The sequence below is a fragment of the Vigna angularis genome, chromosome 7, assembly GCF_016808095.1.
Source record: "Vigna angularis cultivar LongXiaoDou No.4 chromosome 7, ASM1680809v1, whole genome shotgun sequence".
In the NCBI taxonomy this organism is placed as follows: Eukaryota; Viridiplantae; Streptophyta; class Magnoliopsida; order Fabales; family Fabaceae; genus Vigna; species Vigna angularis.
In genome coordinates, this window is record NC_068976.1 from 5291639 (window position 1) to 5309014 (window position 17376).

At 27.2% G+C, this 17376-nt stretch overlaps 1 protein-coding gene across 2 annotated transcripts; it reads right to left on the reverse strand.

Annotated features, from left to right (window-relative positions):
• Window positions 1-481: 481 nt before the first annotated feature.
• On the reverse strand, window positions 482-13915 carry LOC108336451 (sulfite exporter TauE/SafE family protein 3). 2 transcript variants are annotated; one of them, XM_017572910.2, is made up of 13 exons: window positions 13718-13915; window positions 13333-13584; window positions 12327-12486; window positions 7704-7904; window positions 7565-7629; window positions 6416-6443; window positions 6235-6314; window positions 6068-6154; window positions 5929-5979; window positions 5303-5524; window positions 1821-1914; window positions 1554-1694; window positions 482-801 (listed from the first exon to the last, which is right to left on the reverse strand). In XM_017572910.2, the coding sequence occupies exons 1-13, from the start codon at window positions 13733-13735 to the stop codon at window positions 716-718; spliced, it is 1485 nt and encodes a 494-aa protein (XP_017428399.1). In that variant the 5' UTR covers window positions 13736-13915; the 3' UTR covers window positions 482-715. The 2 variants fall into 2 exon arrangements, with proteins under 2 accessions (XP_017428399.1, XP_017428400.1); XM_017572911.2 differs by having other exon boundaries at window positions 13333-13915.
• Between the last annotated feature and the right edge of the window lie 3461 nt (window positions 13916-17376).

Genomic DNA, 17376 nt, shown 5'->3' on the forward strand with positions numbered 1-17376 from the left:
AATAACAGCCGAAGCAAAAAGTTGCTAAACTTTTTATTTTTACGGTCGAATTAGGGAATGAAATTACCTAACGTGTTTTAGTTACAAAATTGATGACTTATATTTGAAAAATAAAAATTTTTAGTGACCAAAATTTTAGTGATTATTTAATGTTTGACACTAAAACTTTTCCAACTAGGATTTTTCACAATCTTATATTTTCGATCACCAGATATTTAAGCACTGTAACGATTGAAAATGGTGGTCGCTTAACTCAATTTTATTTATAGTAATAACAAATCAATTTTTTGTATAAGATATTAAAGAAAAATTAATTATTTTAAACTTTTAAAATATTTTATTGAACACAACACGTGACAAAAAAGAAAACTTAAATTATTTCAAAATTTTGATTAGAGAACAATATTACTCGTATTACACAAGAAAGGATTCATACAACTTTTTCACAAGAAGAAAAAAACTATAAGTAAAAGCTAGAACATAAAGAATATTAAATGTGTAATTCAAATTCTCAACACAGAAAACTAGTGTTTGGAATAATACCCAACACTTACTTATTTTTCACTTTAAGAGAAACAAATAAGCAGTAACAAATACGTTTTGCTTCCACATTGAAATGAATCCAAACATACCATAAGTCAATTTTGACGAAATAGGTTTCGTTGGCTCTTTATTAGGAACTTAAAAAGAACAACAAATATTTGAACGAAGTGGGCTATGAATTATACTTGCAGAGATCATCAAATCCCATATACTCATGATTTTCAATCTTCTTGATCATTGCTGCAATGCCAACTCCACCTATCAAATAGACCAAAAAGGTTTCATAATTGAAGTTCGTAATAAGAGTTATTTTAGTATATGTTTCATTAAATATAGCTTCAGTGTATGTAAAATAAGATAAGATTTCCTTTTAGTCTCTCAAAATCCGTGTCTTTTGATACATTAATGGAAACATGGTGTGTAATTTTTATAACGTAAAAAGAACATTTGTTTAAGATCTGAAAAGTAAAAACTTATATTATCCTACGAACGAAATATATTTAATATATGCATAATAATATAGGTTAAATGTTTTTTAATTACTTTAGTTTGTGATATTTTTTAATTTTGTAAACCGAAAAAATAACTTATTATAGTGCGTGGTGATTACTACTTTGAAGGTGTGTTTCACAAATATATATATATATATATATATATATATATATATATATATATATATATATATATATATATATATATATATATATATATATATATATATATATTTAGGTTATAAAAAAGTCCCTATTAAAAAGAATTAACTTTAAATTTAAGGGTATTTTAATAATTTTAAATTTAATTTAAAATAAAAAATAAAAGGTAGTTTTTTTACATAGGAATTAAAATAACCTTTTTATATTAGAAAAACTAAAAAGATTAATTTTAAATTTGATAAACTAATAATAAAATTATTTTAAACTTAAATGGCTAAAACTATATTCATGTCATATATGTACTATAAAAATATGAATATAACCAAACAAAGTTATGAGAAAATCACCGAGGCATACCTAGTGAAACAGCACTAACAAATATTGTGAAGGCTAGAACAAAGATTATAAGAGAAGCTCTGCCAAGTAGATCGATCAACTTTCTTACAATATGCTGTCCTACAATGGCTGAAACAGCAGCTACTACAATAAAGTACAGGGCTGTGCAACAATCCATATAATGCATGGGTTAGAAAAATAAATTGAACCATATCAATGTAATTCAATTTATAGAAGGCACATGGGTTAAATTTATAGATATAGAGGTGGAAATTATGAAACACAAACCATAAGGAACTGGAAAACGTTTGAGCAGATAGTATTCTACAACGGACATAGATGAGGAAAAGACCATGGCAAAGGTGGCTGTGGCACTTGCAACCTGAACACATGGCATCAAACATTGAAGCCATTTAATACAACTAGTGAAACTCATTCAGATGGCTTCATCAATTGATATATTCTATCAAAGAGGGCTATTATTGTCATATGCATGGATAAAGTTCATAACAGAAAGCACAATAATAACAAAGTGGAGAACGATCAAATATGAATTGGAATTGGATAAATTTGGTACACTTCAAAAGATAGACAAGTGTTATGCTTGAATTTAAAGTTTTCTTCAAGAAAAATTCTTTAAACAAATTCATAGTCTAGTATACAAAGTGTGGTCTTACAAACTTGAGAATAATTTTAGAGTTGAAAAAAATAATCTAATATATCATTTAAGACTATCTCCGCGAGACATGAATGAATGACAAATAGGTAAAAATGTCTTTTCAAACTAAGAACGCAATTTTTTTACAAAAATCTCTTTAGTTGATGTACATAGATTTATTTCAAGTTGTGTACTTGATGATTAGACAACGTTGACGGTATGTTTAACTTATCGTTAGATAATCAAGTCGAAAGGTTAAAGCTATAAAATAGAAACACTTAAGTTGAAGAGATATCATTCTCTCTTAAAGCTATCTATGGTGATCTAGTTGAGAGAGAAACAACGAGGTTAATGTTAGAGAAAAGATCAAGAAATCTAACTTTATCTTGTGTAATTTTGATTTAGTATTTTTAAAACGAATGAAAACATGAAAGTATCTTTAATATCATATTGATCTGAATAGATACAAGTTATTTGTTTAATATCAATAGACACTTCAAGACCTTGCAATCTTATCAATAGTTCTCTGGATTCTTGAAAAAATTAAAACCTATCAACCTTTATGATTCGGTTTCTTAAAAACTGAAACCTAAATTTTCATTAAAAATTTCAAAATCCCCTCTCTTTTTTAATTACTTTTTTTGAAAGAAGAGGTATAGGTCCCAATTGTTGAGAAAACTGCAACAAAGACCTTTATGCTTCGATTATGAATAACTGACACCTAAAGGTTCACCAAAATTTCAAGTTTTCCACTGAGGATAGAGTTTTAGATCTTAATTATTTTTAAAATTGACACCTATTGCCCTTTATGCTTCAATTTTACTAATAATTGATGCCTAACATTTTGTCTATGATTAATGTTCATAAAAGTTGCATAGTGACCTTCATTTCTTCTTCCGTGCGAAAGCACTACAATTTCTTCTTCTTCTTCTTCTGTTTTGTAATTTATTATTCTTCTTCATCCTTGACATTTCATTATCTTCATCTTCTTCTTCACCATTTCTTCTTCTTCATCATCATCTTCGTCATCTCTTCTTCTTTTTCTTCTTTTTCTTCTTTTTCTTCTTTCTTTGTGAAATCCTCCTTTGTTGCTACCCAACTTCGCACTTCCACTTTCTATTGTCGGTTAACATCCAACTAGTGAACTGGTGAGTGCTTGTTTTGATGTTTTTTTACATTGTTTTGTGGAGTTTGTGTATTCATTGGGCCCTATGTTGGTAAAGTTTAGACTTTTATGTTGCAATTGTTGTCTAGGTATTACTACATTATGGTGAGATTGATTAGCTTTTCAAAATGTGTCCAAGATTGCATATCCATTGTTGCTCACATTTCACCGTCCCAAGTTCCTATTATTCTTGAAAATTTAGTTTTAGTACGAGCCTATAATTATTTTTTGTAATGAAAAAAAGTAGTTTTTGTATGTTAGATATGTGATTAATTATATTCTTAAATATATATATATATATATATATATATATATATATATATATATATATATTATTTTGTTTGATTTGATATTGTTGTTGCAACGAGTTAGTTTTACTTTTCCATTTGAGATTCAATACGAAAATTATTTACTATCTCCAAGTTTTTTCTTGAAGAATTTTTTTTTTGAATTAATATAAAAGGAGAAAGTACTAATAATTTAAATTTATTGAATCTTGAATTTTACGGTTGGACAATTCAAGAAGATTAATCACTTTTTAGTATTTTATTAGTATATATTTTAATACATATATATATATATATATATATATATTAATTCGTTAATATTTTCCAATAATGTTTTGTATTGATCTTCGGTTGCATAATTAATTGTGATTTATAATCGCTTTCATTTTGTATAACATGAAGTCCAATGCAAAATGTTGGCAAAATTTTGTAAAATTTAAGATATGTTGTTTAAAATTGATATATACCAATAAATTAAAAAAAAGTGAATATTTTTGAATGGGATATGGTCACACCTTGAATACAGAGGTGATCATTCATTTAAAGATTATTGAAATTGTTCACACAATTTCACTATATGTGTGTGTGCGGATGAAGATTGAATTAATTCACCACGCAACAATGTTGAGTATGAGAAAGGAGTAGAAGAATTCATACATGATGCGTGTTAGAAGAATTCATACAATTTGCACATCGTAATGAGGGTAGAAGGGATGATGAAGTGAAGTTTAGATTCCTTTTGTCAATTGCTTGAACGGGAGAAAGTTGAATGACATTGAAATTAGAAAACACCTTATTTATGATGGTTTCCTTAGAAGTTATATAGCATGGACATGACACGATGAATTAATAGATTTTCCAACTGTCTTTCAAATTGAATATATTATGAATTTTACCATGAAAGATCAACTCAAAGAAGACAAATTAGGGGGCATGATCACGATGTTGGCATAAAAGCTTTGCCCAATCACATATATGTATGAGATGACATCTACTGATGTTGAGACTTCATTATATGTTGGTTCAACTAAGTTCACACTGTCGTAAGTAGTTAGATGTAACCCAACTCAAGTCGAATCCATGTCAGGTCGAGTCGACTCAAGTCCACAGTGGTCAAGTTAGTTGGGTCCACATTAGGTCAATTTGAGTTAGGTCTAGGTTGGATAAACCTAAGTTAAAAGAGGTTGGTTTAGGCTTTGTCGAGCCTAAGTCAAACTGATTTAAGCTGAGCCTATGCATGTTAGGCCAGACAGGATTAGGTCAAAATAGATTGGATTGGACCTAAGTATTAGGTTAATATTGAGTCATGTTAATTACAAGTCAGTTTATGTTTAGTTAAGTCAAGCTCATGTCACGTTGGTTTAGGCCTATCCTAGCTTAAAATGTGATAAACCTGTTAGCAATTTGGATCGTTTATATATATAAAACAAATTAAAAAATATATTAGAATCTTTATATTTTATTAGTCAACATTATAAAGTGATCTAATCAAGTAAATATAGTTGATAATATATATGTCAGGAAAAATATATTGAGTTAGTTAAAATAAAAATATATTTTAGTGAATTTAGATTGGATTTTCACAAGATGAATCGTATTCTTTTCAATTGAAGTGCACATTTGTGTTTCAAAATTTGTAATAGGTCTAATTGAAGGTCACCTGAGGAGGGACTCCGAGCTCCAAAAAGAGAGGCCCCATAACGAATCCTCCACCTATTCCCAACAAGCCACCGACAATTCCAGCCGATATTCCAAAGAAAGAGTACAGAGCTAGTTGCGGAATAGTAAAACTTTTGCCCTGATCTCCCACAGAAGAAATTGCTCTCCTTCCTTTATACAAGGAAACTGCTTCATATCCAGCTACCCCGACAGAAACTGGAATCTGCATGCCATGACATGGAAACGGCACGCTTTAAACAGTTCTATAAAATTCAATCTGTATACAGATATTTTCAGAACAAGTAAGACTATTAACATCTGAGTTTTATCTAAGTGTACATTAGTTTTATTTATGATTAATATATGTTGAAAAATATGATAGAACATGTTTAGAATATATATCCCTTTTTGTTTCTCTCGATTATTTGTTTCATCCACAACATTTCTTAAAGGGTTTAAGTTTAATTACATTGGAATGAATAATGTTGGTTGTTAGTTTTATAATTAAACTAATTTTTGTCAAAGATGGAATATGAAAAAAGTTAATGCTAATATGTCACAAACACGCTAAATTCTGGAGAAAGCAAAAGATATTAGATGTGAAGCATGTTGTGATAAGAATTTTACCTGCAAGGTGTTGAATATCCAATATATTGTAGAACATTTGGTTGTTTGGTTCTGTTGACACATTGTCAATAGAAAAGTTTAAGAGTGAAATTAGAAACAGAATACCGATGAAGAAAATGTTTACTGAAAAATAACATACCATGGCAATCTGTATTGCAAGGAACGCGACCCAAACAAAAAGGAGAAGTCCAAACTCCTTCCAGTACACATTTTCAATTATATTAACCTTCAATATTCCAATAAACATTTGCTGTCAGATATGAAAACCACACTCCAATCATAAAGTACAAACTAGAGCGTATTTACCTCTTCTCTTTTCGTTTCTTTCGCAATGCCATTATCTGGTTCATTAGGAATTGGTCTGTATTCTACTTCAGTCCCAAATCCTGTCACAGAGAACTATATAAACACTTCCCACTGCAAAAAGCAAAATGACAATGTACTATGTTATGGAATATGCAGCAAAAGCACAAGTTTCTTAGCTCACCATTTGAGTCTTCTTTCCTAGCATTTTCCTATAACGAAAGAATAGGGGTCAGAAAATAAGCAATCAAAATTTATACATATTTTATCACCAGAAAATAATCAGTGTAGGACAATAAATATTAACATACGTTGTCTTTAGTGTATCAAGAAAAAAGAGTTATATTCTTATTATAAAAACTTTACTTTAATAAAATAATTGAATATTTCTTAGATTTTTATTAATTGTTATGTGTATTTGTTATTAAAAAATTATCATTAATATACAATTAATATTGAAAGAATCATTAAAGATTTTAAATTTATAAAATAAAATGTATAAGTTCAAGTAAAATTAATTACATATTAATATTAGTTTCTTATTTAATAAATACATATTATTATTACTAAAAATAAAAGACATATTTAATTACCTTACTTATTAATAAAATTAAAATAATTTATTTTTAATTTTATATTAAAAATAAAATGTATCGTACAATAATATATATTTATGTACGGTTTACCCTCTTATCATTAGATTTTCGAAATTTTACAATCCTTGTCGGAGACATTTTACTATCAGCATTTTCAATTTCCATACCTTTTAAAAAACTGGTAATGAGAAACAAAGGGTTCATATTTTATTAAAAAATAAGTTCGGTTTTATCATATTTTGGTAAAAGTAAATTCATTTTATTATTAACATAATGGTCTAATGTTTAAAACTTGGATAAATAGTAATAAAATATGTAAAATAAAATGAATGGTAAACTGTATTAAAATTTTAAAACCTTAATGATAAAATATAAAAAAAATCAAAAAATAAAATTCGTAATATAATAATATAGTTGAAACGGTTTTGTGTGAAATTAAATATTACCTTATCACTGTGCTTTCAAGTAAAAATCCCATAGTTATTACTTTATGTTATTTTAACGACTTAATAACGTTTTTACAATACTTATATGTAATGGTTTGTAATTAGTCTTTTCAAATATATTTTTTTAAAAAATAAATTTAAATAAACTAATAAAATAATAAGTGATCAATTATCAAAAAATTATTATAAAAATTATTAACATATCAGAGTCCTTACTTTATTGTGATAACCTTAATGTGTTTTTAGCAAACAGTGAAACCTTGTATGTATTTATGAATAGATATGAATCACCTCTTTGACTATGGTTTCCTTTTTCCATGTTTCAACACCCTTAGAGAATGCCTTTGCAGATGTACCTACATACGAACCAGCAAGAAGAGTTAAATGTGAAAAATGAGTAAACAAAGTGTGGATTAAGCAAAAACATTACCTAAAAAGAGAATTATAAGCAGCATGGTAACCATCCAATCAGCAACTACCACATTGAAGACCACTCCTATGCTGATCCCAAGCATAAGCATTGGTTGAATGAGCAGTGCCAAATCATAGTCGATGATGGGCAAATCCAATGTGGGGTGCCTTAGATTAAGATTATAGTAAACAGTTGACAAAGCTGCACCCATGATCATACCTAACACAAACACAACATCTGATGATTCAAACGTAGTGGGACCATCTTACTCTAAAGATATTTTTACGTTCATTTAACATATTTATATTCATTTGATCATTTAACATATTTATATTCATTTGATACAGAGTATAAAGGTAAAATCATCATTTGACACAGAGTATAAAAATAAAATAATCATTAAGTGTAAATTTTTGTATTTTTTTAAGAAAGAAAAGAATAAAAAGTAGAAAATGGTAATTTCAAATAAATGTATAAAATTTAGATGGGTTAAAGAATAATTTTTCTTGAAAATAACTTCTTTTTCTCTTTCTACTAGGAATTGAATTGAAAATCTAGTTGGATTTTGTTTAAGCTTTTGTTTTTCTGAAGTTTGGATTTCAATTGAACGTAGATGGAATCGATCGAATTATCTATGATCTACAATAAGTTGGTATCTAAATCATTTATAGAAGTGAATGAACTGTATATAAATCATTATTGAACTTAAATGTGATATATTAGATTTAGTTGTTTTTATGTATGATTTATTTTTGTTATATATTTTATAACATTTTTAAGTGAAATTAAAGCGATATATTGTTATATTTTTAGAAGTTAATATTTTATTGAAACATCTCCTATTGAACCTTTAAATGTTTAACTCATATTTTCATCAGTGTTGGATTATACAACATTGGATGGATTGAATAAATAAATACTCTATAGCCCGATGAAAAATAACCACAACTATGTCCATTTATATTATAAAAAAGAAAAAAGAGAGAGAATAATTTAGATGTTTGTAGAAAAAATTCTGCTTAACTATTCATAGGAATAATAAAACGAAATAAAAATAAATATTATAGACAAAATAAAATAATTTTTTCATTCTTTATAGACTCTCGTAAGTTCATTTACATTTAAAAAAAATTAATTTTTAAATTATTCATAACCTAATTTTAGTTCAGAAACATTTATTTTTAATTTTTCCTATAAAGATCTTTGAAATGTTTTATGCTGAATACCGACAACATTTAGAGACATGTCACGCACCATGTGTACACAGGAAAAAGTAATGACAGGAAAGACTATCAAAAGTCATAGAATTATTCATAATGTACAAGACAACTGGAAGGAAAGGACAAAAATGTGACTGAACAAAAATCATGTACGACTTACTGTAATTATTTGAAACAATAATGAGCAAGCGTACAAAATAAAATAGTACACGAATATTATTATTTTTTAAATATAATTTAATAAACTAAACATATTTGAGATTATAAAAATATGCATAACTATATTTGGATGAATTAACATAAATTATAAGAAAAAAGTTTATGAGTATAGATTATAAAAATAAGTAATCTAGAAAAATAATACGAATTATAAGAAAATAATTTGGAAATATAAATAATTGAGATCTACGTTCATCGAGACTTTGAATGATTATTTAATTTTGGATTAAATATATATTTTTTTCTTAATTTAAGTAAAAATTGATTTTTTTTAAATTTTAATTTAATTTAGTCTTTTAATTTTAAAATGTGTAGATTTAGCCATTTTACTAGATTTATTTAACATTTTAAACGTATTTAAATTATTTATATTGTTTGATACATCTATGCTTTTCTACACATTTTTAAACATAAAAGACTAAATTAGTCCAAAATTTTAAAGAGATTAATTTTATTTTTATTAAAAATTAAAAATATATTTAACCATTTAATTTTTTACAACACCTTGAAACTATTGAGTATTATATTGCTTTCTTGTGTAAGTTTACATCAGTTAATTCTATTAACTTAAATCTTTTCAAAATATTTTAAAGAGTGATTTAAACTTTATTAATTTATTATGTTAGAATATAATTAATTATCTTGATTTTGTACAATGTTATACTTTTCATATAATCAAGTATCATATGTTACAATTAATTATTCTATTTTATTATCGATTGTCATTACTTAGATTATTAATCATTACTAATATTAGGTAAAATACAAGTTTGACTCATAGATTATGTAATTAAATAGAGTAATGAAAGATATTTTTATATTCATTTGATAATTTTATAAAAGTAATATGATAAAAAAAATATTTTTTTCAAGAAAAAAAAATAAAAAATAAAAAAAATAATATCAAATGAATATAAAATATTTATGTCTAATAAATATTATTTTATTAATATATGAGGTGGTTCATATTAAGTTTTTATATATAAATAAAATCATGTAGTCGATTAGATAATATCTATAGTTTAAAATAAAATATATTTTTTTACATTCAAAGTATGTCTAAATCAATTATAATAATATTTCAAGTTTTCAAGAACTATGTGAGAATAGATGAAAGTTTTTCTCATGAAATCAGTTTCTACACTAAGAAACTTTTTTCACAATCTTATTTTATTCTTGTTTGAATATGCTCTACACAGTGAGGTATATATCCTTTTTTTCTTTCGGAATTTAATTTTGTGAAAAATTAGGTATGGTGTTTTATGTTGTAGATTTCTACATAATTTTTGTAGTTTTCTTAGTTCATTTTCAATAAGACTGTAAATTTTTATCAATGTTTGTTTTACAAGTGAAATGTGATTGTAATATAAATTTCAAGTTAGTGAAATAAGCACTAAAGTGATAATTGAAACTAAATGTAAATCTATATTAAATATAATCACTATAAAAATCTGGACGTCATTCTTTCTTATATGATCTGTCATATTTTAATATTATTTATCAAGTGTACAAGATATTTTTTGTAGATTCTATAATATAAAATTTTTTAAAACACCAAAGAAAGTTATATTTCGTATGTTTTTTTTTAAATTATTACTTATAAACTAGTATTATATATTAATCTCTTTAAATAGAAAGAAGATAAATTATGATGAGATCGTTTTCATCATAATGAGATTCTTAATATATTAGAATAATGAATTCTAAGACCTAAAGTCATCTCCTCTCGATTATGGTTGGGCCTACTCATGCTGTCTTCTTCAATTCTCTGGTTGGCAAGTCGCAAAATATGGACATCTGGGGTCTGTCCCTACCCACATTTCCACATCTCTCGTACACGTAATTGAAAACAACACAATGGGGATAGACATAGATAACAAAAAATTGGATAAATAAATCCCACTGTTTGTCTACTTTTCTTTTTAAAGATATTTTTATTTTAATGATTGAGGTGGGATTTCTTTTACCTTTGAAATAATTAAGGTAATAAACAATTTAACTTATAAATTACAATCAATAAATTTTAATTATAATTTCACTTTTTAATAAAATGTTCTCTGTGTGAAATCTTTACTCACTTTATCCACAACTAATTTTTCAGTTGAAAAGTGTAAAAGTTTTTTTTTAGTAATTTAATTTATGTATTTAGGTTTTAATTTGTTTTTATTATATTTATTTTTTACTTAATTGAGTTTTTATTTTATAAATAAATTTAATTACTTTTTTTTTGGTTAAATGAGTATTAATATGGTTTAAAGATGTTAAATTCAACATCTAATTTTTTTAGGTGTCAAAATCTGAAATATTTTTGACATTAAAATTCTTCTAATTTTCAAATGATATATTTAAGATCATCAAAACTTTGATACATAACTAATTCATATTTTATTTCGTAACATTTTTTAACTTGTTTTAATATAAGCAGTCACATTGAATATTTTTTTATAAATATTAAAATTCAATTGTGTTTTTTCTTCTTCTTTTTTTTTTAAAAAAAGATAAAATGAAAACGTTATTTTTAAATTGTATTTTAATCTTCCAACAGTTCATACAAATAAATTGCATGCAATGTCATGTATTATGATGCCCAATTCCTTGGGCTACCAAGGTCGTTAACCAGAAAAACTTAGGAATTTTGATTACAGTATAAAGGTAAAATTTGGAAAAATTTAAAGATAAAAAGTAGTAAATCCCTCGTAATAAAAAGAAGATTAATTAATATTTTATCTTCAACTATCCTTTTCAAACATTTCCTACTGTATTTTTCAATCTTCTAAATTTCTAATTATTTTTAAACGTGTAATATATGGTGTACTAAACTAACACGCAACTAATTACAAAATAAATTGACCTTTTGTCAAGTGTTTTAAAACTAATATCATTTTGACATCATTTCGTTTTATAAAAAACGGTTTTTGTGAGGCATAACAGATTGTTACACATTTAATGAATGGGTAAAAAACATAAAAAATGAAAAATTGTTATTCATTTAATGAGTCAGTAAAATACATAAAAGTTGAAAATCATGATAAAGTTTAAGAAAAAAGTAATAAAATCGTGGAAAATAATGATCTTGAGTGATAAAATTTGCAATTAAAGTTATAAGAATCTAATAGAAATGGTGATAAAAAATGCAAAATAAATCATAAAGCTGTTAGTATATAATATAGTGGCAAAAATAAAACGGTGGTGGAGATCTTACACTTGGACATAGCTGTGGAGGATTTTGCATCAAAGCCAATAACAAGGCTAAGCATAGGAACGAATATGCCGCCACCACCAACACCTCCTACACTTCCAAATGCTGCTCCAAAAAATCCTATTATAGTACCTAAAATAATTCGCCACCCAAATTCTATCTCCTGCCATAGTACCCTTTACATGTCAATTTCCAGTTATTAATTTTCAAACTAGGTATATAAAATCAGAGTCACCTAACAATATTTGCATCTATAAAGCAATAATTTTATGATCATTTAAAAATATCATCTATATATATATATATATATTTCTTTAAATAGAAAATCAATAATTATGGGTTAAACTATATAAATTAAAGTTCATTAAAAATAAAATATAGTATGGGTTCCTTCTCTAAATTAAGAAACTAATTAAATTATATTTGAATAGGAGACTGATTAAATGATAGACTAACAAAATTTCTTTTGTTTATTTATAATTTTTAATAAAGTGTAAATAATAATAATAAAATGTGCCAGAACGATGGGCAGTATTTCTCTTATCATTCCTCTTTAAGTTCCAAAATAAATTCATTTTAAAATTTTCTTTAAAAATAATTTAAGAATAAAAATACATTAAGTCAGTACGTAGAAGTTTAATTTTTCAAAATATATATTATCTTCATTTGTAATATTGATTTAAGTTTTTTAGGAGACAAAATTAAGAAAAAAAATTATTTTTTATTAAAACTTAAAAAAAATCAGTTAATTAATTTAATTTTCTTAAGAATAGAAGTACAGTGAGTAAAAAAAACAAAAGCATGACATATATCCAAACTAAAATGAAGAAAAAATCAATTCTGTAAAAACATAATTATAAGCTTGAAACCTTTAAAAAACAATCTTAAAAAGAATAGATTGATTTGAAGAATCAATGCTTGAAGAAAATTGAAATTGAGAATCAATGAGAAGAAAAACAGAGAGATAAGATCACAGAAACTAAGAGAAAAGAAAGAATGAAAAGCTTACTGGCCAAACGTGTTGATAACCTGATTCCCCCGATTGCCATAAGAAGTTCATAGCTTTGCTAAGGAAACTGCCTTCATATTTCTGCGTATTTTCCCCTTTCGTAATCATTCTCTCTCCCAAAACAAACACCACAACCGATACGAATTGCAGTAATGTAAACGGCATCATCACCATGCACTTCGACCTCATTTTTTTTTCTTCTTTTGTTCCTAAGAAAACTTCTTTCCACTCGCAAAACTTTTGGTTCTTGATCTTTTGTTAAAGCAACAGAATAGCCAAGACCGTGAAAGAAATTGATTAAAAGTTAATTAAGAAAATGGTGGTAAGTCGTTAGAAAAGGAAAAGGAAAAAGAAAAGAAAAATAGTAATAGGAAAGTTATAATACCAAAAAGGTAAACAACATAAAAAATGATAGGAAAACACAGGAGAATATGTAAGAGTATCTCAATAGGAAAGGAGCAGATGCAGGTTTTGGATTCTTAACCAGACAAACACTGACAATATTAATACATAAGAGAGTGCACGTTTCGAGGTCGGAGGGAGATAAGCTGAAAAGCAGTGGTTGCTGATTTTTAGGTTTTATAGAAAAGAGGAATTATGTTTTGTCCTTAGATTTTTCTTCCCATAACTTTATTAAGGCTTATTCATTTACAAAATACATTCCTTTAAATCTCTTAAAATTTTAAGCAAGTAAGTACGCCAATAATTGTATTTACTGTTGTTTTGGGTAATATGATGTGATGTAATATAATTGTGTTTATTATCAGAATAATATTTATACATTGGATATTATTACTAGAATAACTATATTAATTTAATACTATTTTTAGTTTGGGTAAAGGGACATATATAAGTCTTCCAGCTTTATAGGATAAGAAAACAAATTTGTAAGATTAGTTTGGTAACTGTTTATATATTTGTAAGTTTTAGTTTGATATATTGTAATTTTGTAATAAGACACTTTACATATGAGTAAATATCTGGCTAAAGGTAGAGTTGTGTTAGAGGAGAGAATCTCTAACAAATATAACAAGGTTAAGGAATTGACCATGATATGTATTGTTGCTTGCATGTGCTTAAATGGTTAAGATTCATACATAATGTGTCAGTGAAAGAAGTCTAATAAATGTAAAGGTTAAGTCTTAGCATTAGACAAGTCTAAGGATTAGAAAAGTTAAGACGTTAGATAAGTCTAATAGTAGCAATCATTAGGTTGAAAGAATAAGATAACCTAAGTTTCTAGACAATTGGTAACGTTGTCGTTGATGCAACCAAATTAATATTACTAAATTATAACAATTTTAGTATTGTTAAGATAGTAGCCAAAATCAATAGAAAGGATAAAGTCAATTCTAAGTCATTTCCCAATGAACACAAAAATTGATTCCTAACAAATTAATTCTTATAACAACTGTAGAAATGGATAGGCATTATTTTCCAATCAAGAGAGGGGTGAATTGGTTTTGTATAAAAAATTATTCTTTTTAAAACCTTTGAAAAATCTGTAACCTTTTCTTGAAACACAAGCAAATAAAGATTGTAATGCAATAAAAGAGATAAGAGATAGAAAGACAAACACCAAGATTTTTATACTGGTTCGGGCTCAATGCCTACATCTAGTCTCTTTCAATCAACCTGAGATTGAAAATCACTTCACTATAAAGATTGAGTTACACAACAAGAATTACAAATAGCCTCTCTCAATGTAATCTCCTCTCCAACTCCAAATTTAATATAGAAGAATACAACACAGAAAGACACCTCTCAAAGAAACCAGAACCTCACGTTCTCTTCCTAGCCATCGACAACAGGGAAACCACAATCCATAGATTGCAAAATCAACACTGATCTGATTCAGAACACCTAAGAGTGCGGATGATGATCAACAAACGTAAGAACACAAAAATCCTTCAAGAATCCTTTGAATCTTCCAAACTTAACGCTTCTTGATTCTTGGAGAATGAGCACCCTACAATTTCTTATCTCAACTCACTTTGTCAGATAACAAAAATGAATGTACAAAAGTTCTTTATGCAGAGAGCTATGCGTCAAGATATAGTTTTCTCAAGTTTGACCCATATTAATCGATTACAATATTAATGTAATCGGTTAAGCAATTAACACTGTTATACCAAAAATGTGGGAGGTTCTTGAGGTCACACATGAAGGAACAAATGAAGTGAAAATGGCCAGAAATAATTCTCTCATATAAGAGTATGAGCTGTTCAGAATGAAAGCGGGAGAGACTATCTATGAGGTATAGAAACGATTCACACACATAGTCAATCACCTCATGGCTCTCGGGAAAGTGTTTGATAAAGAAGAAAACAACATAAAGATCTTGAAAAGCCTCAACAGAAGCTGGCAGCCGAAAGTCACTGCAATATCTGAATCAAGAGACTTGACTAGCATGAACATGACCACGTTATTTGGAAAACTCAAAGAACATGAATTTGAGCTTGGAAGGCTAAAGGAGGAAGAAGAAATTGAAGAGAAGAAATCAATTGCTCTAAAGGTCACAAGCAAGAAAGCTACAAAGAATCTTGAACCTGAAGCTGAATCAGATACAAATGTACTAGAAAAGGAAATCATGAATATGATGGTGAGAAAATTTAACAGATTCATGAAGAATAAAAATTTTGCAACTTCAATGCAGGATTTTCAAGAGGAGGAAAGAAGAGCTCAAGAAGCAACGCCGTACAATGTCATGAATGTGGAAAGGATGGTCATATCAAGCCTGACTGTCCAGACTTGAAGATCAAGCAGAAAGAATTCACCAAGTATCCTCAGCACAAGAACAGGAAGCAACTTTAACCGACCTCTCCTTGGAGCTCGTCCTTCAGTTGGTTATTCAAGGATGAATACATCCCTGGTACGGATGAAGTGAATCCTATGAATGTTGATACATCCATATACGAGGTTAGACCTCAAACAAGATTTGAGGAGTTTGTAGATGAAAGATTTAAACGTCTTGATGAGAAAATGTCAATGCTTCAAAGATCCTTTACTCAACTACATAGGAAAATGGACTATGCACTAAGGATAAATGCATTTGGTGACACCTCTTTAGATGATTCTGAGAGTGAGAAAAATAGTGCAGATAAGAAAATTGTGGAGTCATCTGAAACAGATTGAGGGTCGTGTGATTACAACTTTTAGTTTGTTTTGATTGTAGAAGTTTGTTGACTGTGTTAACTGTATTGTCTTGTGTTCTTCTGTAATAGATGGCTTTATATGTCATCTTTGTTTTGGCTTTATCTTGGCTTTATATGATTGTATTTCAAGTTTGATATTAATGAAATCAGTGTTAATCAAATCTGTGATTCAAAGAGTATATCAGTAAATTGAACAAAACTGAATAGATTAAGTCGATTACAATGTGCTTGTATGCGAATGAATTATTGATTACTATTACTCTTATACATTTTCATACACACACATTAATTCCTGTATAACACTGATTCTAAAATGCTTGATCTGGAAAGACTTGGAAAGGTTTTGCAGGAATATCACTTGCTGACTGGCTGGATAGTCTGAAATATGCTATAGCAAGAAATCGACTTGGACTGAGATCAAATCGACTAAACATCAACAGGAGTTTAAAGATTCAAAAATTGGAATATTTGATATCTTTATATCTTGTTTTATTTCATGTTGATTGTTTATTCTTATATCTCTATGCTTATCTGCTGCATAAAATATCTGAGATAATAAGAGATTAAACTGTGTTGTTTGATTGAATCAATATTACTATGATATTGTTGTATATGTCTGATCTGATACAATGTTACTACATGTTGATAAATGCTCTGACATATTCTGATTACTGCATTGTGCATCTGTATTTTGAGATTGAAATATGCATAATGACAGGGGGAGCATTGCATATCATTGATATAGTTCACATGTCTTCATTTAAAGGGAAAATATCTTAATTTCATGTGAATATCTTTGACAGGGGGAGCATCATTACTTGTTTTCTGATTATCTGATGCATCTCTGTATGCTTGATTATCTATATATCAATACCATTGTGCTTACCCT

Bases quoted from the DNA above. Each gene is read 5' to 3' on its own strand.
- LOC108336451 (XM_017572910.2), bottom strand. The intron at 6,315-6,415 runs GTGAGCTAAGAA...TCTCTGTGACAG, and splicing joins TAGGAAAGAAGACTCAAATG to GATTTGGGACTGAAGTAGAA. The intron at 1,695-1,820 runs GTTTGTGTTTCA...ATTGTTGCACAG, and splicing joins ACGTTTTCCAGTTCCTTATG to CCCTGTACTTTATTGTAGTA.